The 25,212-nt window shown below is 44.2% G+C and overlaps 1 protein-coding gene across 4 annotated transcripts in view; it reads left to right on the top strand.

The window, feature by feature from the left end:
- Positions 1 to 25,212, top strand: part of RIF1 (replication timing regulatory factor 1) — a 170,687-nt gene that overhangs the window by 61,188 nt on the left and 84,287 nt on the right. For all 4 annotated transcript variants that reach the window (XM_033944743.1, XM_033944742.1, XM_033944740.1 and 1 more), the window contains exons 16-21: positions 2,456 to 2,529; positions 7,081 to 7,261; positions 7,472 to 7,579; positions 8,486 to 8,635; positions 20,931 to 21,030; positions 21,941 to 22,220. In XM_033944743.1, coding sequence (XP_033800634.1) covers positions 2,456 to 2,529; positions 7,081 to 7,261; positions 7,472 to 7,579; positions 8,486 to 8,635; positions 20,931 to 21,030; positions 21,941 to 22,220 — 893 coding nt within the window. The remainder of the gene's footprint in view (positions 1 to 2,455; positions 2,530 to 7,080; positions 7,262 to 7,471; positions 7,580 to 8,485; positions 8,636 to 20,930; positions 21,031 to 21,940; positions 22,221 to 25,212) is intronic.

Below are 25,212 nucleotides of genomic sequence, written 5' to 3'. Positions count from 1 at the left end.
GATTAGATACTGGCTCCAAATACTCTAAGGATTATCTAGAAGGCATGTATCTTCCTCAACCTCCGGCAGAGTCTCTTAAGCTTCCACTTCATAAGCTTTTGAATCAGACTTTTGGTCGATGCATGGAAACACCTTTTTCCATACCAGCTGTTCCAGAAAAATTGGACTCTAGGTATAAAACTGTGCATCGCAAAGGGTTTGACAACTCACAGTTATCTCATCAATCCTTGCTTGTTGAGTCCTCCTTAAAGAGGTCCCATCCTTCCAAGGTTTATGCCACCATTCCTCCTGGAAGGGAAGGGAAAACTATGGATAAATTTGGATGTCGCATCTATCAAAATGCTATGATGTCCTCTAAAGTCTTCAATTATAATTTTCAATTCATCACTTATTTTGAATTCCTTATTTCTCTATTGCCAAAGTTTTTGACTTATATGGAATCCGGTGGTTTCCAGATTCATGAAAGGACTTTTCAATGTCAAACCTCCTCTCAAACCGCCTCCTGTGGTTTGGGACCTCAATGTTGTTCTTGCTCAACTGATGAAGCCTCCATTTGAACCAATTGATAAGGCTCATCTGAAGTATTTCACTTGGAAAGTGGTGTTTCTCATAGCCCTCACTTCTGCTCGAAGAGTCAGTGAGCTGCAAGCTGTAGTTGCTGACCCACCATTCACAGTGTTCCATCATGACAAGGTGGTTCTTCGTACTCATCCTAAATTCCTCCCTAAAGTGGTCTCGGAATTTCATCTCAACCAATCCATTGTTCTTCCAGTGTTTTTTCCAAAGCCTCATTCTCATTCTGGAGAAGTTGCTCTTCATAATCTGGACTGTAAACGTGCTTTGGCCTTCTATTTGGAACGCACCAAACCACACAGAACTGCTCCTCAACTTTTTCTCTCCTTCGATCCAAATAAGTTGGGACATCCTATTTCTAAGCGTACCATCTCCAACTGGATGGCGGCTTGTATCTCATTCTGCTATGCCCAGGCTGGATTACCCCTTCACAGTAAAGTCACAGCCCATAAAGTCAGAGCTATGGATGCTTCAGTAGCTTTCCTCAGATCTACACCTATTGAGGAAATTTATAGAGCTGCTACTTGGTCCTCCGTTCATACCTTAACTTCTCACTATTGTCTGGATACTTTCTCCAGACGGGATGGACAGTTTGGCCAAACAGTATTACAAAATTTATTCTCCTAAATAGCCAACACTCCCACCATCTCATTCTGGTTAGCTTGGAGGTCACCCATATGTGAGAATACCTGCCTGCTTGTCCTGGGATAAAGCACAGTTACTTACTGTAACAGGTGTTATCCAGGGACAGCAGGCAGCTATTCTCACAACCCATCCACCTCCCCTGGTTGGCTTCTCTGCTAGCTATCTGAACTGAAGAGACGTGCCCTATGCTGGGCGGGAAGGCACTCGCGCATGCGCGGTGCGGGTGACTCAAAACTTCGAGTTTCTTCATGCAAGTCTGCTTGTGAGGCGTCCGCATCCAGGCTCCGTCGATGATGTCACCCATATGTGAGAATAGCTGCCTGCTGTCCCTGTTACGGTAAGTAACTGCTTCTTGGGCTGATGAGAGCTTTAGCTACCTCACCAGCCAATGAAAAGGTACTGCAGCTTTGGAGGGTTCCTGAGCACAAAGGAGGGGGGCAGGCCACCAAGGCCCCCACCCTATACCTTCCTTTCTTCTATCCCAGATCCAACCCCCCCCCCCCCCCCCATACACACACACACACCTCACCTGAACCAGTGCTGCTCAGCTTACCTTTAAATTCAATCTTTGGTCCTGCAAGCCAGTAGCAGTTGTACAGAAGGGTGACCTGTTTTGAACTTTTTTTTCTCTGACCTGGAGTCCCTTCTAAAAACAGGAAATTGCATCATAAGGGGCTCTGGGTCAGAGGGAAAGACCCAGTGCATAGGCAGTCCTTTTGTGGGGGGAGCTGCTGCTGGCCTGCAGGGCCAAAAACTACATTTAAAGGTAGGCCATGCAGCATTTCTTCTGGGGGGTAGGGGTGGGTGGGAAGGGAAAGGCATCTGTGTTGTCTCACAAGGTGGGGGGAGGAGACGAGAGATTAAATGCTATGCAGGTGAGCGAAAGTTGGCTATATGCAATAATTATTAATTGCAGTGCTAACTGCAATTAATATGCAGCCTTAGTAATTAAACCTAAAAAGCAGTGGCTCCCAAAACTTTACTCCACAAGAGCCTCAAACCTATTGTGTTTTCAGGATTTCCACAATGAATATGGATGAGATCTATTTGCATAAAGAGTACATGCAAATATATATTGTGGCTTTACAGCTTTCAAGGAGGGGATCTTATTTAAATTGTGGATTTCAGATTCTCTTCTAGGTGGAATATCTCGGTCGTAATTGTATTGTATTTTTTGGTTGTATTGTATTGTAGTTGTATTGGTATGCTATAATCAAATATTTATTCTTTCTTTTAGGGAACTCCAGCTTTATTTTTAGTTCAGTTGTTTTTCCAAGACACTCTCTTGGAGCATTGTGTAAAGGAAGAACGGTAGGTGTCATGGAAACTATCAAAATTTTAAAGATTATAATGTTTGCTGTAGAATTTATGCAGTTGTGGGACAATTGATTCTCTGAAGAGTGGACATTTTTGCATTTCTGATGTAGAGTTTGTATTCTGTCTGGTTGTGACCTTTTTCACTTTCAATAAACATGTTTCAAAAAAAAAAAAAAAAAAAGACCTCTGCAGCTTAATGATGATGCCTTCTCACAAAGCACATGCATATAAGCTTCTTCAGTTTTAGAAAATTTTTGATAGCATTTAAGGAATCACCACATGATTGAAATTTTATGCTTTATGTGGAATTTCAGCTTTTATGGGGGCTTTTTTTTGTTTTGTTTTTGTTTAGTATCCTTAGGATTTTTATTGCTTGCCTTTTTTTCTCCCCCCCTGCCTCCCCCCCTTTTTTTCAGGGGGCATGAGATTCCAACAGTCATTTGATTTTTCTCACTGGCTATCTCTTTTTGTGGCAGTAAGTCCCAAAGTAAGGCCCACTGCATCTTTTAAAAAAATGCAGGTGATGTATCAAGAACATATCTGGTGTAGATGCCCCCAGTTGGTGTTTTTAGCGGCTTGGATGTGATCATGAATCTCCTTTACGCCATATGTGCTTACAGGTGACAGGAGTTCAGAGCCATGAAGAGCAGTGGGAAGAAATCTTTGACACTTTCAAGTTTGGCCTATCAGTGTCTTTAAAGAATCCAGGAGCTGCACCATATGCTAAGGATGTTTCCACATTAAATGCCTTAAGCACCATTAACATCAAGCATTAATAGAGATCATTAGGAATAGATATTGACTAAGTCCTGCCCAAAGAAGAGAGATTTGTTGTTCTCTTCCTTAGTACCAAAGACATTCAACATCTTGCATTTGGTAGAGGCCCAGAAGCATTGGCATTGAGCAACATCAAAGCATTGAGGTGCTGGTGGCCACCATATACTCATAGAGCCCCCTGACTGGCCCACTTAACTTCCTTAACATTGAAGGGGTGGTACCAGTGTCCAAGGATCCAAGATAAGGCCATTTTCTGGAAAAGAGAATTGAATCATTTTGTGATCTGAATCCCTCAAAATTTGAAAATACAATCCACTTAAAAATAAAACTCAAACTAGAATGGGAAACCAATACAATTAAAGAAACAAGAGTGGCACTAACAGTATTATAACTCTCTACAATTAAGATATATGGAAGAATTAACATCAAGCATAAACAGTTTTATGACATTTAATTACTAACCCCCTCTTTTACAAAGCCGCACAGCAACGGCCCCAAAGCCTTTTAAATCTCTGTGGGCTTCGAGGCCATTACCGTGCGGCAGCCGCTAGCATGGTTTTGTAGAAGAGGGGGGAAAGTGTATGATCTTAAGGTTCTTAACCTTAGAAATACCACAGTATAGACTATTACACTAATCTAGATGTGAAAGAATTAAGGCTTGTATTCACAGTATAATGCTCTTCTGAAAATAAAGGTCTAATATGAAGCTGTTGTAACCTAAAAAATTACTGTTTTGATAAATTTATTTTTGTAATTGTATCTATTTGGACTCGACATGTACGTGTTTCAGCCCCATGGCCTGCTTCAGGAGTCTGAATTACTTTTCAATTTCTTTCACAAAAATTTATCACCTAAATATTGCCTTTTAAAATATCAAGGACATTGTTAAAAAGGCAATATTCAGTTGATACTTTTCAATTTCTTTCACTGTTTTTCTTGCATTTCTACCTTGAGAAGGTACCATCTCATGTTTCCTTTGTGTTGATAAATTTATTAACCTGATGTTGTAGAGCAGGGCTATTCAAATGGCTAGCTGCAGTCCGGAGTCCTGAGTGGACCACAAGGGTGCCCAGTTTTCACCGCGGAATTCAATTGATAATCTGCAGGCAGCAGCAGTCATCCTCAGAAGGCAGAGTGGGACCTTTCTGGCCATTTTAGTGCTGAGAATCTCCAGCGTCTTAATGTCAGGGAAACAGGAAGCTTGTGTCCCTTATAAGAGGCGGCGCGCTGTGGATGCATCAAAGTGCATGCAGCTGGAAAGATCTTGTGCTGCCTGTTGAGGATGTTTGGCTGCTGCCTACAGGTCTTCAGTTGATCCGGTGCAAACAGTAGCAATAGAGGATGGAATGACACTGCCAGCTTCCTCCTGTGAAAACCAGTAAGGCCAGCAGCTACTGGTCTCCAAGGAGCTGCTGCAGGGACAGAAAGATTTGGAAAAGAGCTAGAGGAGGGAAGGAGGAGGGATGGGTGACCAACAGCCTAAAGGAAAATGTGACCTAGATGAAAGATGCAATGACACTAGGGTAGTGGGTAATAAGGACATAGGAAAGTAGGTAAATAGAAGTGTTAGGTATGGGGTGGGGAGGTAAGAAAAAGGATATGGAGAAGGCATGCAACATGAGGGAAGGAATGGGGGTGATTCTGGACTCAGGAAGGGACAAAGCGGAGAAAGCGTACTTGGAGTAGGAATGTGTCTATCTCATAGTCCTATCTGCAGGAATATCTTGCTGGAAGGTCTCGTTAAGTGAGATGGAACCAAATCTACATTTGGAGATACTAACTCCTTATTGTGCTGTATTTTATCTGAAAAATAAATGAGCAAATCATTGGCAGAGGAATATGATAAAAGCATTAACTGAAAATAAATTTATAGGGGACCCCAATTGATTGACAAATCTGAAAATAGCAATTGTTTTGCAGAAATCAGCAGTTCTGTACTTACTTATAGCACCTTTTTTAAAAATATCATCTTTGAGTGTTTCCAAATACACTGCAACTTCCGATACAGTCTTCAAATTTCATAATTCTGAAGTAAATCAAGGAGTGTACTCTATTAATCATTTTCCTTTGAGCTAAAGGAGCCAAAAAAATCTGTAACAGAGTGAGTGGATACCAGTTAATGAAAACTTGATATCTTGCTTGCCATCAGAAAAAGTCAAGTTACTTAACTGAAGCAGGTGTTCTCTGTCAACAGCAGGATACATGTCCTCTGATATCTGCCCACCTCTTATGGAATTTACCTCTGAACTAATTTTTATTTTTAAAGATCAAGGAGGGTCCTATACCATGGTGTGTTGTGGGAAATTGTACGCAGGTTTGATAGTATTTCTTAAAATTTCCCTTTACACTTTTTTTTTTTTTTTCTTTTTCTAAATCAAGGATGCTTATTCATGCACATTCCACTGGATAAGATCACTCAATTGTAGGTCTTGTATTCTGCTGTCCACTGAAAACCTACTACAGGGAAGTGCATAGGTTTATGGTTATTTGAAGGATGTAAAGAATGAGACGTTCGTATTGGAAAGGGTAACTGAGAAGGGGAAAGTGTGCGTTTTTGGTGTTTTTGTTTTTTTTAAGGAGTATGCACATATGATTGTTTGAATCTAATGCACACTTTTTTATATATTGGGGGTAGATATTCAAAGTGATTTAAGCAGACAGGAGTTGGCTCCTGCCTACTTAAATCGTGCTCAGCTGGCTGGCCGCTAATATTCAGCAGCACTTAACTAGCAATATCAAATCCAGGCAGAGGCGAGGTGTTGCGAGGATAGAGTTGAGGAGGAACCAGGAATTATGTGGATGCTGGCAATATTCAGTACTGATACCTGCATAGCAAAGTGACCAAGTACAACGGCATAAAAAGCTGTATTAACTTTGGTCACTTATCTATGTAGAGGCCAGCACCCATATAGCTTCCATATACTGGCCTACATCTCTCATAATATGCTCTGTTCCATTCCCTCTTAAACCCCTTTGTCATAGCAAGCGTCCCCTTCATGTCTCAATAGGTACACTCAGGCTTACCTTAACTTCCATGATAGTCCAGTGGATCATTAGGGCAGGAGCAAAGCCCACTCAAGGCTTTCCCTAGTGGTACTGGTTTAAAAATGGCAGCTGCGATTTTTTTTTGCACTACTTTTGTAGGACTGCTACTAGGGGCTTTTCCTAGTTGTAGTAATATGAGACTACCTCTAGAGGTCATGGTTACTATTTTCAAGCCAGAGCTGCCACTGGGAGGAGCAAATAGGTTTGCTCATGTCCTGATGGCCCACTGGATTACCGTGGAATCTGAGAGGCCCGGGGAGACCAGGGAAGGGTGTAGGTCATTTGAGAGGAGGATATCTGGAAGGGAGAATTGAGTTTGAGGGTAGGGGCTTGTCATAGAGTCTGGGAGGGAGGATTGAAATGGTAGAGCGGGGGGAAGATAGAGACATGACATGATATCCCCTTATGCAGTGCCTGATTGAAAATTGGCCAGGATCTGCATAACATCCAGCAGTCAGCACAGGATATTCAATACTTATGCCCAGACTTGGCCAGGCATTGAATATCTGGGATTAATTTAGCCAGCAACCGTCTGCGCATAAAAAAAAATGCCGACTACTGTTGGCTGAATTTTGACAGTTATATGTTTTATTTTGTGAAGCTCTAGTGTGCTAAGATGGTGCTATGCAAAATTTACAGAATCTCAACTGAATTAGGGGAGTCCAGAATGCAGTTCTGCTCATTTATTTAGCATGTTCTAGTGAAGCTTTCTTTTCTCTTTAGGTTTTTTGTAAATCTTGAAACTCTTGTAGGCTGTGTGCTATCTGGCCCTACCTCCCCTCTGACTTTTAGTGAATCCGTACTTGGTGTCCTCAGCCAGAGTGCTAAACTGCTGGAGAACAAGGAATATCTGTGGAGAATGTGGAGTATTGTGGTCAGTCCTTTAACTGAGTGGATTAACCAGGTATAATGTATTCTTAAATCTATTTGCTGTAATATTGTAGTCTGTTTCTGAAGGTTACTTTTGAACATGCTTAAAGTATCACTACAAGAATTTCAGAGGTTCCCCCCCCCCCCCTTAATTTATGTACCACTCTAATCTCGGTGTATAATTAAGTAGTCAAGTTCTGAAGGAATTGCATTACTGTTTAACAAGCCTTTTGATTTGTTTTAGACTAACGAGGTAAATCAAGGGGATGCTTTAGAACACAATTTCAGTGCTGTGCACAGTGCATTGACTTTACCTGTCATCCACATTTTCCCAGTGCATGGATTTCCGCAGGTGAGATAGAAGATCGCATGTACAGTATTAATGTAAATATGGGTCTGGGAAATAGTATTGGAGAAAAACAATGGAAGATTGGTCACTAGAGTGTAATTTTTTTGTTTATATGTTGTCAAATCTAAATTAGAATTTTTGTATCAAGCTCTTCATATATGTTTACAGGAGGAACTATCTTGCAGTAATCATGGTTAGCACATGAGAACTGATTTAAATAATAGTGAATGAAGTGGTCAATAGCTGACTGCACGTTCCATGGATTATTATCTAGCATGAGTACTGATGACATTTTACTTTTACAGATAGAGAATTTTAAAATAAGAGTTTTTAAAATGCTGTTTTAATAGCAATTTCTATTGTACAGGGCTGTATTGCCAGAAAGTTATTAATGATATCAAGAGGTCTTTGAATTAGGACTTCTTTTTTTATGTTTTTATAAATCTTTATTGATTTTTAAACTTTGACAATGCAATACAATTATCTGAACATAAATATTTCATAAAACACATTATTAAACATGCAATTTATACTTAGAACAATCCTAAATCAGGAGACTTAGGACTTCTAAGGTGGGTTGCAAAATTCTTAGCTGATAAAGCTCTCTGTAGTGAACATCTATGCATACAATTCCCTAGTCTTTTTTGCATTTTTTAATTCTGAAAATCAGAATAAGTATTAACCTGTTATTTTCTTGTAGTAAGAAGTAAATTATTCCTGAATTTGTTCTTGTTCTTCAAAAGTTTAAGCCTTTCATAACTAAATGCAAATGTACATATTATATAATTTTTGTATATTTGTCTGACTAGTGCAGAGGTGAAGATAGGAAAAGGTTTTTGGTTAACTAAAATATCCTATATAAGCTCTTACATTTTGAATAAAAAGCATATTCATATTTGCTTCCAAAAGCCCACAATGAAGTCATTGCTGCGCACCTGGTCAGAGCTATATAGGGCCTTTGCTCGCTGTGCGGACCTTGTATCAACAACAGAGGAGAATGTATGCTGCGAGGAGCTTTGTGCAAAGATATTGCACGGAATAGAAGATGAAGCTTTAATAGTGAGTATATATGTACAAAATAAAATCAGGATAATAGACAAGTAATGCACATTAATCTCAGTCTACCGAACTTCTTTTTATTGAAACAGTTTGAAGGCTTTTTTAAAGTAGGCTTTTTGCTTCAGGTTTTAATACATATCGTGTGCCACTAAAGTGTATTCCAGTGGAATAGATGAGACATTCTAGACCAGGGGTCTCAAAGTCCTTCCTCGAGGGACGCAATCCAGTTGGGTTTTCAGGATTCCCCCAATGAATATGCATGAGATCTATGTGCATGTCCTGAAAACCCGACTGGATTGCGGCCCTCAAGGAGGGACTTTGAGATCCCTGTTCTAGACAGTAGGGTTATTTCCCTTTTACCAAATGGTTGCAGAAGGAATCCACTCTGGATTTTTCACTCTGCCTCTGTAGTACTTCTCTGGGCTGTTTAGCTCCCTCTACAATTTTCCTTCTGCACACATGGATGCAGTTGTGTTCTGCTCTCCCCATTTTATTGTTTTAATTCAATGTAATTTCGTCCCCTTTTCTGGTGAATTAGTGCTTAGCGCAGTTTTGAAGTTTTGCCTGCTTGAGAATTCACAGACTTCGGTCTGTAGCTGACAGGCCAATCCCTCTGAGTACCAGTTGGCCAGCCTGCATAGCTTTCTCCAGAGCTCATGGCCGTCCCTGAGGTGGTATCACCTTCTGTTAATGAGGGGTCAAGCGCAGGCTGTTAGGCACCCTTAGGAGTCTTGGTGGTGTCTCGCAGGGTGCTGACTGTGCCGTCGTGCCTCCGCCCATTCTGGTGCGCATATGACGCTCCTCAACAGTGGAGGTATAGTCAGACATTGGAGTCTGACTGGCAACCCAAAGATCAGCTTTGTAGGAGCATTCCCAGCATTGTAGCAGTGATTATTCTCATCCAGCTACTGTGAGAAAACTGAAAGCAGGCTTGCAGCACTTCTAACTGATCCTTTCAGGTCACAGTGAGTACATAGGCTAACACATAGGGGAGGTTTGAAAAGTGGGGTTCTTTAGCACTCTCCAGACCAGTAGAGGTTAACTTTACGAGTGGGTATATATCTAATCATGACCAGCAGGTGGAGACTGAAAACAAAAACTTTGGGACAGTATATCCTAGCCCCTCCTCTCTATTTCCCTCAGTCTTCTTTCAGTCTCCAGCAGGTGTTGATGTGATCTGTACCCATCTCCCTTGGTAGGGCTGTTGGAATTTGTTTATGGGGTTTATTGTCCCTGTTTTTGGCCGGACGGAGCTTGGGCGGACTCTGTTTGGGGGTTCGTCCGACCTCGGGGGTGTCAAACCCGGCGGGTCACGAGCGGGGTCCCTCCCCCCACTTCCTCCACCTCCCCACATTTTTTTAGAGGAGCCTCAGCAGTAAGCCTTGCCCCCTAAATCAAGCAAGGCATATTGCTTCGAGAGCCTGTGGAGTCTGTTCTGTAAAAAAAAAAAATCCTGAGGTAGTGCTGGTCTGAAGGGTTGTTTCCCTTTAAGAAAACTGTATTTTACTGTATTTTTTCATGTAACCGGCACTTTTTTCTAGCTAGGTCGCGTATGGAGCAATTGTGCCCTTCTCCGGGGGAGTAGGACACAAATTTAGTCCAGCCGCGAGGCACTCGCGGCCGGCCTGAACTCGGCGGTTTGGGTCGGTGAGGTGGTGGAGCTCCGTCGGCAGCGGCTGCAGGCGCCCAGAGCTCCCCGCCGATGGTGCCTCGCGAGTCGGCAGGGAACGGTGGGGAAGCCCGGTCTTCTCCGTCCGCCCACGGAGGGAATCCCCGAGCCGCTTCGGGTTTTAGAGGATTCCCTCTCAGCTGATTTTTTGACAGCTGATGCCGGCTTGCCTGCTTTAGCGGCTGAGACTATTCAGGTTTCTCAGCCGCTTCAGGCTATGGAGGGAGCTTTTTTGGCGGGAAAACCGCCATCTTCTCTGTCTGGCCCCTCCATTTTGTCTTCCACCTCAGGTGACCTTCCCCCTGTTTTGACTATGCAGGGGCAAGGTTCTGCTGGGTCCCCTGCTGTGGCAGGGAGTCCCTTGGGACCCTCGGGGGGGTTTTCCCCTGAATTTTTTCTTTTCTTTATGCAGAGCCTATTTTCAGGCGGCTGGGGGTCCCGGTTGCGCCCAGGGGGTTTCGGGGGGTGGGGTTTCCTCCGCGCTCCCTGCGGCTTTGCCTCTCTCATCTGACGTGACGTCCCCTCCGCCGCCTCCCTTGTCCAAGCGTCCGCGGGTGTAGTGGGATGAGAATTTGTGGTCGGAGGAACGTGTCGGTCTGGAGGAGGACCTGGACCCTTCGGAGGAATTCCAGGACCCTCTGGAGGGGACGGAAGCTGGCGGCGGGTTGTCGGATTTCCCGTTCTCCAGTGACGAGGCGTCCGTTGTGCGCCTTTTTCAGAAAGATGAGCTGCCTGACCTTATTCAGCAGGTTTCTTCGGTTTGGCGTTTTGAGGACGCGCCGCTGGGGATTCCGCGTGTGGGGGACCCCCTGTTACGGGGGATCCGTTCCGTTTCCCGCTCTTTTCCTATGCATCAGGATATTCGGGATATTATTCTGGAGCAGTGGAAAACGCCGGAGACGCCGTTTCGGCTGGCGCGCAGCATGGCTCGCCTGTATCCCATTCCTGAAGGGGATCGGGCTACGTTAGCTTCGCCAGTCGTGGATGCGGTGGTCTCGGCAATTTCCAAGCGGCATACCGTGCCTGTTGAGGGCGGTTCTGCCTTGCGGGACTCTGAGGAGCGCAAATTGGAGAACATCCTTAAGCAAAATTTTCAGGTCTCTGCCTTTGGGGTCCAGGCGGCTATTTGTGGGGGACTGGTCGCTCGCGCCGTGTTTCGGTGGGCGGAGCGGGTCTTGGATCGAGAGTCTGACGACTGGTCTCTGGTGGATCAGGAGGTAGCGAAGATTGAGATGGCGGCCTCATTCCTCTCAGATGCTCTCTATGACTTGGTGCGGATCTCGGCTAAGTCTATGGCTTTTGGCGTAGCCGCAAGGCGTGTGTTGTGGCTGCGCGCTTGGGCGGCGGATGCTGCGTCCTAAACTAAGCTTACTAAATTTCCCTTTCGGGGGTCGTTTTTATTTGGAGAGGACTTGGATAAGTTGATTCAGACTCTGTCAGACTCGAAAGTTCCCCGTCTGCCGGAGGACCGTGCCCGCCCGGCGTCTCGGGGGGGTGCGGCCCGGGGGCGTTTGCGGGAATTTTGCAAGTATCGCCCTGGGCGTGGGGGCTGCTTCTTTCCAGTCTCCGGGGTTTTCCCGGGGTCGGTTCTTCCAGCGCATGCAGCCCTTTCGGGGGGCCCGTCGGGGGGCAGGGAATCCCTCCGCCGGTTCCCCCGCTTCCCGTCCTGCGCAATGACTCCTTGCCGGCGCCCCCTTTGGTTCCGGTGGGGGGCCCGGCTGCGCAAATTTTTCCCCAAATGGGCCGAGATCACGTCCGATCAGTGGGTCCTTGAGGTGGTGCGGGACGGTTACGCTCTGGAGTTCACCCGCTCTCTGCCGGACCTTTTTCTCGCTTCTCCATGTCAGACTCCATGGAAGACGCAGGCTTTTCGTCAGACCCTTTGTGGTGGCCATAAAGGAGGGGACCTTTCGGCCCATCCTGGATTTGAAAGGGATCAACAGAGCTCTCAAGATTCCGTCTTTCCGCATGGAAACGCTGCGGTCGGTCATTCTGGCGGTTCAGCCGGGGGAGTTTCTTACGTCTCTCGAGCTGACGGAGGCCTACTTGCAGGTTCCAATTCGGGCCTCTCATCAGCGCTTCCTTCGCTTTGCGATCTTGGGGCGGCACTTTCAGTTCTGTGCGCTTCCCTTTGGTCTGGCCATGGCTCCTCGGACGTTCACCAAGGTAATGGTGGTCGTCGCGGCAGCCTTGCGGTCGGTGGGCATCCTGGTTCACCCCTACCTGGACGACTGGTTGATTCGGGCAAAGTCGTTGCAGGAGAGCTCCCGGGTTACGGCTCGGGTGGTGGAGTTTCTCCGGTCGCTGGGCTGGGTGGTCAACCTTTCCAAGAGTCGGTTGGTCCCGGCTCAGCGTCTGGAGTGCCTTGGGGTTATGTTCGACACCTCCTTGGGGTAGGTCTTCCTTCCAGAGGCCCGGGTGAGCAAATTGCAATCTCAGATTCGCCTGCTTTTGGCGTCCCGGGGTCCTCGGGCGCAGGATTTCCTCCAAGTCCTGGGGTCAATGGCGGCGTCCCTGGACGTGGTGAGGTGGGCGCGGGCCCACATGCGTCCTCTTCAGTATGCTCTGCTCCGGAGGTGGTCTCCCCGGAGGCAAGATTTGGATGTTCCGGTTCCCCTGCGAGGCTTGGCGCGCTGCAGTCTGCGCTGGTGGCTCCGGACCCCTCACCTGGTTCAGGGGGTGGGTCTGGATCTCCCGCGGTGGACGGTGCTCCTTACGGATGCGAGTCTCCTCGGTTGGGGGGCTCAGTTTATGGGCCACTCAGCTCGGGGCACCTGGTCCGCGGAGGAGGCCTCCTGGTCGATCAACGTGTTGGAGACCAGAGCGGTCAGGCTGGCGATGTTAGCTTTCCACTCCCTTTTCCTGGGCAAGTCGGTCAGAGTCCTGTCGGACAATGCCACGGCGGTGGCTTATGTCAATCGTCAGGGGGGCACCAAGATCACTCCTGTGGCGCAGGAGGCGGCTCGGCTCATGGTTTGGGCGGAGTCCCATCTTATGGACCTCTCGGCTTCTCATATAGCCGGGGTAGAAAATGTTCAGGCAGACTTCCTCAGTCGTCACTTCCTGGATCCAGGAGAGTGGTTTCTCGGCGCCGGAGCGTTTCGGTTGATAGTGCAGGCTTGGGGGCAGCCCCTGATGGACCTGATGGCCACGAGTGGCAACGCCAAAGTGCCCCGCTTCTTCAGTCGGCGCAGGGACAGTCTGGCCGAGGGTCTGGATGCTCTGGTCCAGCCGTGGCCAATGGAGGGGCTCCTGTATGTGTTCCCTCCTTGGCCGCTGGTGGGCAGAGTACTTCTTCGCATTGTTCGCCATCCGGAACTGGTGGTTCTGGTGGCTCCGGATTGGCCTCGGCGTCCGTGGTATGCGGATTTGGTGAGGCATCTGGTGGCGGATCCTCTTCCTCTGCCTCTCTTGGACGACCTTCTGACGCAGGGTCCCATGTTCGACCCGTCTCCCTTCTGTCTTACGGCGTGGCTCTTGAAAGGTGTCGTCTGAGTAGGAAGGGTTATTCAGGCAAGGTAATTTCTACACTCTTGGGGTCCCGTAGGTTTTCTACCTCTCGGGCTTATGTGCGGGTTTGGCGTCTCTTTGAGGGATGGTGCCGGGCGCGGGGAGTGGTCTCTTTTCGCGCTTCCCTGCCTCACATTCTAGAATTCTTGCAGAATGGCCTGGATAGAGGCCTGGCTTGGTCTTCTCTCCGGGTGCATCTTGCTGCCCTGTCGGCTTTTCGAGGGTTGGTGTCAGGTCAGCTTTTGTCGGCCCTTCCTGATGTGATTCGGGTTTTGCGGGTGGCCAAGTTGCTTCGGCCTCCCATTCGGCCCTCGGTTCCCTCTTGGGATCTCAATCTGGTTCTCTCGGTTCTGGTGCGTCCGCCTTTTGAGCCTTTGGATGGCTGTTCTTTGAAGGACCTTACTTTGAAGGCGGTCTTTTTGGTGGCCATTATGTCTGCTAGGCGTGTTTCTGAGCTGCAGGCGTTCTCTTGTAGGGCTCCCTTCTTGGAGTTTTCTAGGGAGCGGGTCGTCTTGCGGCCTGTTCCTTCCTTTCTGCCGAAAGTAGTGTCTTCTTTTCAGGTCAATCAATCGGTGGTCCTCCCGGTCTTGGGAAATCGGGAGGGCTCGTCTGAGCAACAGCAGCTGCGCAAGTTGGATGTCGGTCGGGTTCTCCGCTCTTATGTGCAGCGGACTCGGGAATTCCGGAAATCCGATCATCTCTTTGTCCTTCTGGCGGGTCCTCGTCGGGGTGCTGGCGCTTCTAAGGCTATTATTGCGCGCTGGATCAAGGAGGCGATTGCTTCCGCTTATCTTCTGAAACAGAAGCCTGTTCCGGAGTTTCTCAAGGCTCATTCCACTCGGGGTCAGGCGGCTTCTTGGGCTGAGTCGTCGCTCGTGCCTCCAGTGGATATTTGTAAGGCTGCGGTTTGGTCCTCCTTGCATTCCTTTGTTCGACATTATCGGGTAGATGTTCAGGCGCGTCGGGACGCGGTGTTCGGTGAGCGTGTTCTGGTTTCGGCCCTTCGGGGGTCCCGCCCGTAAGAGGGACTGCTTTGGTACGTCCCACTCGTAAAGTTAACCTCTACTGGTCTGGAGAGTGCTAAAGAAGGAGAAATTAGGTTCTTACCTGCTAATTTACTTTCTTTTAGCTTCTCCAGACCAGTAGAGGTCCCCACCCTGTCTGTTGTTGTTGTTGTTGGGGCTGTTGCGCGGGCAGTTTTTGGTTTTTGCTGCGGGTTCTAGTATTTTTCTAGGGCCGGGGAGAATTGAAGAACAGCGGCTGTGGCTCGGCTGGCTTAGCTGGCGAGCTGTGGGGACATTCTTCCTTCGGGAATTTCTCCTCTGCATTTTCCAACAGCATTTTGGGTATGTTATTTGTTACTCCTTTCGGAGTATTGTTTTTTCTCTCTGTTTTTTTCCAGTTCTTGGTTCTGCTTGGCTATTCGGCAGACTGAGGGAAATAGAGAGGAGGGGCTAGGATATACTGTCCCAAAGTTTTTGTTTTCAGTCTCCACCTGCTGGTCATGATTAGATATATACCCACTCGTAAAGTTAACCTCTACTGGTCTGGAGAAGCTAAAAGAAAGTAAATTAGCAGGTAAGAACCTAATTTCTCCTTCCGAGTGTTTCTGAATGTTCCCCCTCCTGAAAAAATCCTAAAATCGCCATTTTTAATTTTTGGGAAGTGTGAAAAATATCGTGATTTTGTGCAAATTTTGTGACTGCGGCCATCTTGAATTTTTAGCAAACTTCTTTTCTAATGCTTCTTGCTTCTTCAAAACTGCAAATTTTGCTGGGATGGAGTCCTTGAGCTCTTCTCTTGTAGATGATTTTAGCGCCTTTGGTCATGCATATAGCTGGGTGGGGGGGGTCACACTTTGTTTAGAAATGATTTAGTAATTATCAGCTGGTCAGCTTTTGGTAATGCACAAAATATTAGTGTTATCTATAGCCAAATCATGCAATGGCATTAATTTATTTCTTACTGGTTTCATGTATTAATCGCAGTTTTAATGTTTGAAATTCAGTCTGTCCTTGTGCAGCAGGAATGATATTAAAGAACGGGAATCCACATTCTCCAGAGATAAGCAGGGGAGATGCAGGCACACTTGTTGGTGAAGTCCTCAGACTGATACTGTGTGTCAGTGTTCTCCTTTAGCAATAGTAAGCCTTTGGGCTTATTGGGCATGTGCAGGGATTCCTGCCTTCAGTGGCCCCCTCCTCTGTCCGGTTCAGTTTTTCTTCAGTTGTTCCTGAAAAGTCGCAGCTCTCCTCTCTCTCACATAAAGATTAAATAACATAAATAATAAAAAGGAAATCAGAAGAAAAGGAAAAACCTCAACTATTTCAACCTAAACAGAGTTACAGCAGGACTCCATTCCCTTAAAAAAAAGTAGTCTCTCCAAGTAAATAAAAAATAAATCAAACCATAAAGAAACAGCGACTACAGTAATATGGTTAAACCAGCAGATTTTAGGACTGCCATGGCTTCTCACAGCACATACTCTGAAGCCCGATGGTGTCAGCCGCAGCTTCCCTTTTCGTGGCTCACAGTTCAGCTGACAGATGACTTCGCTGATGCCACAGGCTGCTTTACTACTTCCTTCAGGGCTCTATTTTGTCACTGCTGGAGGAGGCAAGCCAACATTCCCGACATCAGCAGATTGGGGTAGGATGACAGATTTGTTGGGCCAAAGTAGGAAGCAGCAGATAGTTCTCCAGCCGCAGCAACTACACTGCATCATTCAAAGAACTATCTGGCACTGCCTTCAAAGTAGCAGCTGGCTGCCTCTGTTGCTGCTTCCCCCCCCCCAAGGGCCCTTTTCAGCACTGCTGGGGAAGGGGAACTACTGTCATCCAGTGGCCACAAATAAGGTCATAATGGAAACCTTAGACTTTCTGCGGGGTCATTAGTCGTCATGCACCTCTGAGTTCTGTAGCCCTTTTCCACCTGACAGCATAGTGACAGCACTGGAGGCAAACTGAAGTTTGCCATTTCCTTGCGCCACCTCCAAAACACTGGGAAGGCTCCTGCAGGCCCAGCTTTGGCCTCGTAGTCCTTTACCTCATCTAGCACAAACCCACCAACAGTACAAAGTAAGTCTTCCAGACTTCATTGGAGAATGGAGAGCCTATTTGGGTAACCCACATTAATTCTAACTAACTCTCCCTTTTACAAAGCCGTTTTAAGCTTTTAATTGGCCACGGCCGTATAAGATCCAATGCTCATAGAATTCCTGTGAGCGTTTGAGCTTTTACTGCTGCAGCCGATGATGAAAAAAATCTAACGTGGCTTTGTAAAAAGTGTGTGTGTGTGTGTGTTGGGGGGGGGGGTAACTTAGCTGAGTTTCAGCCTTGGGTGGAATAGCTGAGACCTAGAAGTTCCTCTTTAAGTGTTCTGGTGATTCAGCATATGTATATTTCTCAAGATCTATATTTTAAGTGTACAGATAAGATGTCTTTCCTAACCTGAGGACCAATGTACCAAAAGGCACCTAAACAAAATTGCCCCTATGGTATCTCCCATTGGATATCTTGAGAAAACTTAATTCTTTCTGCTTAAAAGCAGCAGTTTCTTTATGGTACAGAACTAATGAGAGAGAATTTTTCTAAACCCATGCTCTCTAAATTTAATACAGTAATCTGCACATTTGATCTCTGTTGGTTGACCTTGGATCTGTCACACAAATATAACTTTGTACCAGATTCTGGCTTAATATGACAGAACAGCAGATTCTGAATTATGATAGTTCAGACTGGATGGACCATGTGGTGTTTCAGACTTCAGTTTTTCTGTGTTTCAGAAATAGAACTTCTCTACATGTTACACATAGGTTTTTATTCAGAAAGTTCAACAGGAGGTTAAGAGTCCTGTCAAGTACATTTCTGAGTAAAGGACAATTTAGCAAAAAGGTTGACACTGAATGAGTACAACCCAAATCTATATTCAATTTCTTAACCAATTATAATAAATAAAACTGGAAAGAGAAACAGTGATGCCTTTCCTTCTTGGACTAATAGTCTATATTCCGATGTACTTAAGAACAATAGATGAAACGTGAACATGGTATGACTCAGTGCAGACAGAGAGCATCAGCCAGACAATCATGGCAGTCTTTTTGGAGGTCAAAAATCCTTAACACATGCCATACGAAAGGTTATAACGTGAATAGGGATGGAGGAGTAATAGACCCTGATTGATTTTCAGAGGGTTGTGTTCATGAAGAGCTAGCTAAAATAAAGGTAGACAAAGCGATGGGGCTGGATGGTGTACATCTGAGGGTGCTGAAGAAACTTAGGAAAGTTCTGGTAGCTCCGCTGACTGACCTTTTCAACGAGTCTCTAGAGTCGGGAGTGGTACCGGAGGACTGGAGAAGGGTGGCTGTGGTCCCTCTCCACAGAAGTGGAAGTAAGGAAAAAGTAAGGAATTATAGGCTGGTAAGTCTAACTTCTGTGGTAAGCCTGACTTCTGTGGTAAGCAAATTAATGGAAACACTTTTAAAACAGAGAATGGTCAAGTTTCTGAAATCCTGTGGATTACAGGACCGGAAACAACATGGATTCACTAGAGGTAGGTTTTGTCAGACACATCTGATCAATTTCTTTGACTGGTTGACCAGATAATTGGATAGAGGATGTGCGTTAGGTAAGGTGCATTTTAGATTTTAGGAAAACCTTTGACAGTGTTCTACACAAATGTCTAAAATAAACTGAGTGTCCTTGGAATGGGTCCCAAAGTGACAGGCTGGGTCAAGAATTGGTTGAGTGGAAGGCAACAGAGGGTAGTGATCAATGGAGATCGCTCTGAGGAAAGGGATGTTACCAGTGGTGTGCCTCAAGGTTCTGTTCTTAGGCCTGCTCCTTTTAACCTTTTTATAAACAATATTGCTGAAGGGTTGTTGGGTAAGATTTGCCTCTTTGTGGTTGATACCAAAATCTGCAATAGAGTAGACACGCCGATGGTGTGAATAACATGAAGAAAAACCTGGCGAAGCTTGAAGAATGGTCTGAAATTTGGCAGCTAAAATTTAATGGGATCTCTCAGAGAGAGAGAGAAAGAGACTAGATTTGGCCTTTATCTGCCATCATATTTCTATGTTTCTAACTGCTGCTCTTCTTGCTATTGTAGCCTAAGCTATATTTCACAACCTTTTGATTGACAAGATAAAAACTATAGCATCACAACTCGGGATTCCATGGCTATATGTAAATTTTCTACCCTTCCTTCAGATCAGTCTCAACAGTCTTTCACATTTTTTTTCTACCAATTACCAGAGATCTAATCACCATTAATTTTACTCTTCACGATGGTTTGTCCCTTACCACAGACCCATGTAATACCTGAGAAATGGAAGGCGGTCCTCCAGTACCCAGCTGCCTGAGCTTGAGTCATATCCTAGATTTTTCACATATTGCCACTGGGACACAGGTTTGGTCACTTTTTACCCACATTGCAGGTTATCGCATCAGAGTAATGGTTCCTAAACATTCAGTTATAGGACCATCAACTCACTTTTTTCCCCCCAAGTTCCAGCCCTCACATTCTCCTCATTATATTCCAGCACTGACCATTTACCGAACAGTACTTTTAAGATCATCTTGCAAACAGTAGTTCAGTCAAGTTTGGATGATTGTAATTTTAGTTCTTTTAGGTATACCTGCATCAACGTTATGTGCCTTGCAGGTTGTACAAAATTCAGTAGTTAGGACACTTTTTAGATTAGGGAAGAACGAGCATGTGACAGAATACTATGTGAAGTTCTGTTGGTTGAAACAGGAGTACCAGATAATGCTATAAATTGCTGTTGATGGTCTATCTCTGCATGTGTGGATTGGTGCCAAAATGTCTGGTGGATAGTATTCTGCCCTATGCTCCGTTACAAAAATTGTACTCTCTAAATCATACTGATCTGTATATACCACCGGTCAGGTGCTTGAGGCTAAAAGTGTCCAGGCCTAGTATGTTCTCCTGCATTGGCCCTCAGGAATGGAATGAAATTCCAATGTGCATACGCCAGCAGGATAATTTACGTAATTTTTAACGATTATTGAAGAGGTACTTATTTTGCAAGATGAAGTATGGGGTTTAAGCTTTTTGTGTGTGTTTGAGCGCTGGCCTCCGATTCGTCCTTTTGTCTTAAATTTGTGATGTATGTATTAGTGTTTTCTTTTGTTATTATGTATGTATTTGTTGTGACCTGCTTTGTATAAAGTGGGATACAAATGAATAAATTACAAATTCTCATATAGAACAGTGTGTTGAGAGAGCGCCCAAATGTCAGAACAGCATAAGCTTCAGCTCAACATTCTTCCCTGGTCCCAAGAATTCCTAGGGCCTTTGTCCTATTCTAGAACATGGGTGCGCTAAATGCTTACTTCAAGTAGCAACTGATCAGAAGAATCACGCTACCAAACTAATTCTCTCTTCTGGGATCCCAGGACTGGCTATCTGCTCTAGATCTCAGAGACCTGCACCCATATCCCTATTTATCCCGCCCACTGGCAAATTCCTCAACTGCCACTAAGACTATAAGGTACTACAGTATAAGATACTTACCATCCCACTGTCCCCACTACCCTATCTTTTTCAGCTAGAAACAAAACTAAACTGGATAGAGGAGGGGCCACTAAAGATGGAAATCACTTCACATGCCCAGTAAGCCCAAAGGCTTACTATTGCTAAAGGAGAGCACCGACGCACAGGATCAGTCTGAGGACTCAACAAGTTTGGCTGCATTCTCTTGCTGTCTACGGAGAACCCCCATTACAGGTAAGCAATTTAGCTTTCTTACAAGCCTGCCGAAGGTTAGTGATCGTACCTGTAGTCTGTCTATTATAGCATTCCATAAATGTGTGGATAACTCAATCATAGCTTGAATTCTTCCTTTGCTCATCATTCATATATGATCGATGGATTTCAGGGATTCAGACTTGCAATTTTACGTAGGCTCTTGATGAGAAAATTGAGTTTATGGAACGTTCTGTTTTAACTTTTGCCATGGAGATTTTGTGTAGCAATTAAACTGATAAAATATATTTCACTTATATAGGTTGGTGTTAATTTTAAAATAAACACCACAATCTTTAACCTAAATTTTATATTGTAACTGCAGTGTATAATAACTTTCTTCCCCAGAGCTTGTCATTTCTTGATGGCATCACTCAGTGCATTACTACTGTTGTTGAGTGTGTCAACTTCTCACCATATAGTATCAAGTTTCAAGCAAAGACTAAAGGTAAGTGTTAAACTTCAGGGTATTCATAACTGTTTTGCCCAATTTTAGGGACAATACTGTTTGCAAATAACTTTTTTTTTTTACCTGAGGTCTGAAGACTGCAGTTTTTGTGACCCAAGTATTTAATATTGTAATCCAGATTGATATTATGTCTTTTCCTGGTGCAAATGAGAATTATTGAACTTACCTGCTATGTTTTCCATAGAGTATATTGTACTTTAGTTTTTGCAATATATCAAAATTGTTAGAAAAATACAATTTCTTGTCATGATAGTCCTTCTAAAATGTTTTCATTACTGATTATACAATACTTAAATCAAGTGGTAATAATTTTGCAGACCAAGGACCTGACAAACTTTATTTTTAAGGTTTGTTTCTGCTCTAGAAATATTTATAGATCCTGCATAATTGGGGAAGTGATTGATAACTGTTACATTAAATATTATGCAACTTAAGGTCCTGTTTGTAAAGACTCGGTCCAGAATGATCACTGCCTGTTTCACAGTTAGTTTCAAGGTCATAACCTAAAGTTCTGCTGGTCTTGCAAAGGACTTCTAGGGAGAAAATTGGAAGTTTCTTTATAATGTTTGGTACTACACAGTACCCCAGTTTTATACTTTTAAAAAAATATATACATTAAAGTTGCCCAACATGCTGAAGATATTTTATGGTAATGGCAAAATAAGTTTGTGAAATATTATATTCTCAGTTGCTAGTAATACAGCAATATCCTGCTATTCACAGGCATCTATGATAAACATGATTACAGCTTTGAGAAACAAAAATGGCTTTCAAATAATATGACCTTTAGACAAAAAAAAATTACATTGAGGTTAAACTCGCATGCCTGAGAAAAGTTAATTAGAATCAAGAAATATATTGTGAAATAATTTGTTTATTTTTGCCTTAGCACCACATACTCCTACGGATTGGTCCAAGAGGAGACGGGAACCCCTTGGAAATCTGACTTCATTACTGAAAATTTTAGTGAAGTTAATAAACTCTTTTCATGCACTGAATTACAAAGTGACTCAGCCAGAAGCTCCCACCTCTGCCCTAGTTACTGTTGGCAGCTCTATTATTGTCATTCTGTCCAGTATTATCAGCAACATTTCTTTGACATCGGCTATCAGAGCATTATTTGCCATTTTAGTACCACCGCTCACATCATTTTATGAAAGAAACACAAAGTAAGTATTTTAAAATTAATTTCTTCAGTGTGTAACATCTCTTTACATTCAAATGTTAATGCTAAGTAGGAAAAGTAGATACTGTATATGCCCATTTATACTAACAAACTGAGCAGTAGGTAGAGAATAGTAACCTGCATTTTTCTATCGTAGAGCACCTTTTTACCTAATATGCTTATGGAGAGAATTAAGATGTCTATTCTGAAGCATTTTTTTCCCCAACTATGGGGCCCTTGTGGTAAACCTTTCTTTAGTTTACTAAAGCTCAGCACACAGTTTTCTAACACAAGTATGAAGAAACAAATTATTTCCTCCCATGCAGTAACCAAGTAGTGTGCAAATAAGTTGCATGCATTCACCACCCCATGAAAAAGTATTTTCTGAGGTTACATCTGAGCCTCTCCTTTCACTTTCATCCTATGCCCCCTTATTCCAGAGTTTCCTTTAAATTGAGAGACTTGCCTCATGATGCATTTATTCCTTGCAGGTATTTAAACATAGCTATCATATTTCCCCTCTCCCGCCTTTCCTTATGACTTATGAAGTAGTAATATTGAGATCTTGAAATTTGTATGCTATATGCTTTGACGAAGACCCAAAATCTTTGGCCATTTTAGTAGCTGTCCTCTGGAGTAATACAATTTTATCTTTTTGAAGGTGTGGGCTCTAAAATTGTACAGAATATTCTAAATGAAGTTGCAATCAGAACAAAATATGCACATAGTATCTGAATGTTTTAAAATTCAATTTTATGTGTGTGTAATCACAATCTAAAGGTAATTCTGTTACATAAACACAGGAGTCTGTACGTTAGGTGATCAATCTATGCTCACAAACTGTTGCAGAAGGATGCCAATCGCATCTTTCAGCTCCTCCTTCACCAGTGGAGTATAGTGCCCTTTCTTTCGGCAAGCAAACAGAAGTTACGTTCTGATCTGCTCTTTGTTTTTTATTATTTTCAGGTATTTTTCTCCTGCTTTGTGAAGCTTTGGTACCAGGACGACCCCCATGTTTGGGTATTCTCAGCCTTGGAGAGGATGCAGTCTCTGCAGCCGGCAGACTGTAGACCCAGGGGAGTGGTCACAGTCTCAAAGAGCATTCTGCCTCATTGTGCAAACTTGCATCGCTTCTACAGCCAAACATTCAAGCTGGGTTGGATGTGTGGATCCAGCTTTGGCCAGAAGGGAGGCTTCTTTGTGTTTCCACTGTGGGCTATGGTGGGCAGAGTCATTCACAGACTCATGATTCACTCAGAGCTTGTGATCCTAGAGCTTGTGATCCTAGTAGCCCCGGATTGGCCTTGCCAGACATGGTACACTCCAATAGGACAGATGCATCAGACTACCGATTCATATGGAGCTACTCAGTGTCCAATCCACATGGAGAACCCAGATTGCTTTGGTCTTATGGCATGGCTCTTGAGTGCATGGACTTAAGCTGCAACAGTTATTAGAAGGTTGTCATTTTGACTCTTCGAGCAAAAATACCATAGATGTTTACAACTTATGCTAAGGCCTGGAAGGCATTCCATCTCAGGTGTGCCAAAGATCAGGTTGAGCATTTTGAGGTGCCAATTCCTGTGATCCTAGCATTTCCTCAAGCTGGACTAGAACAAGACCTAGCACTGGCATCCCTTAAGGTCCAGGTGGCAAGCCTCTTGTACTTTTGAGCTTAAGGAGGAAGCTGTTGCTGGCTTCTCAACCAGATGTGACCCAGTTTTTGAAGGGGGCAATAAGATTGTGATCTCCGTTACGCCTGCCTTTTCCATCCTGAAATATTAATATCATTTTGGAGGGCCTCAGATCAATGTGCAGCAGGTAAGAAAGTAAATAGCATGTTAAGAATTATCAGGAAAGGCATGGAAAACAAGGATGAAAATATTATATTGCCCGTGTATCACTCTATGGTAAGGCCATGCCTCAAATACCGTTGCAATTCTGGTCGCCATATCTCAAAAAAGATGTGGAATTAGAAGGGCAACAAAAATGCTTGGAGAAGAGATGGCTCAGGGATGATAGGATAGAGATCTATAAAATACTGAATGAAGTGGAAAGGGTAGATATGAATCACATGTTTTACTCTTTCTAAAAATATTAGGACTAGGGAGCATGCGATAAAGCTACTAAGTAGTAGATTTAAAATAAACCAGAGAAAATATTTCTTCACACAAAGTGTAATTAAACTCTGGAATTTGTTGCTGGAGAATGTGGTGAAATCAATTAGCTTAGCTTACAGGGTTTAAAAAAGTTTTGGATAATTTCCTGTAAGGGAAGACCACAGGCCATTATTGAGAAGGCTTTGGGAAACCCATTGCTTATTCCTAGGATAAGCAACGTAAAATCTGTTTTACTAGTTGGGATCTAGCTAGGTACTTGGTACCTGGGTTGGCCACTGTTGGAAACAGGAATACTGGGCTTGATGAATCTTCGGTCTGTCCCAGAATAGCAATTCTTAATTTCTTATGTATGAACCTCTCCAAGAGGCGTCCCTTCTGGATCTCACGGTAAAGACTATATTCCTGGTGGCGATAATCTCAACAAGACGGACCTGTAAATTGCAGGCCTTTTCATAGAGACTGGAATTTCACTGTGTGCAGTCCCTTTCTTTCTAACCTACGGGTTTGGCTAAGCAAGAAGTTTATTGCAGAGGCTGGATGTGTGAAGTTTTGCTCCACTATCTGGAAATATCCAACGATTCTCGCCTTTCTGACCATCTGTTTGTTTGACCAGTCAGTCAAGATGAGAAAGACAGTCTTCCATGGCTTCTATCGCCAGATGGATTTGCATGGCAATTTCTTTGACATACATTGGCTGTGGCAAACAGCCACTTATTTCTCTCAAAGCTCATTCGACCAGAAGTGTGGCCTCTTCATGGATGGAGTCCTCTGCAGTTCCTCCCAAAGAAATCTGTAGAGCAGCTACTTGGTCTATTCTCCATACCTTTACAAGATTCTACAGAGTAGACATGGTGGCTTGGGAGGACATCGATTTTG

The sequence above is a fragment of the Geotrypetes seraphini genome, chromosome 5 (genome assembly GCF_902459505.1).
Source record: "Geotrypetes seraphini chromosome 5, aGeoSer1.1, whole genome shotgun sequence".
NCBI lineage: Eukaryota > Metazoa > Chordata > Amphibia > Gymnophiona > Dermophiidae > Geotrypetes > Geotrypetes seraphini.
This window is presented reverse-complemented; position numbering and strand designations above follow the sequence as displayed.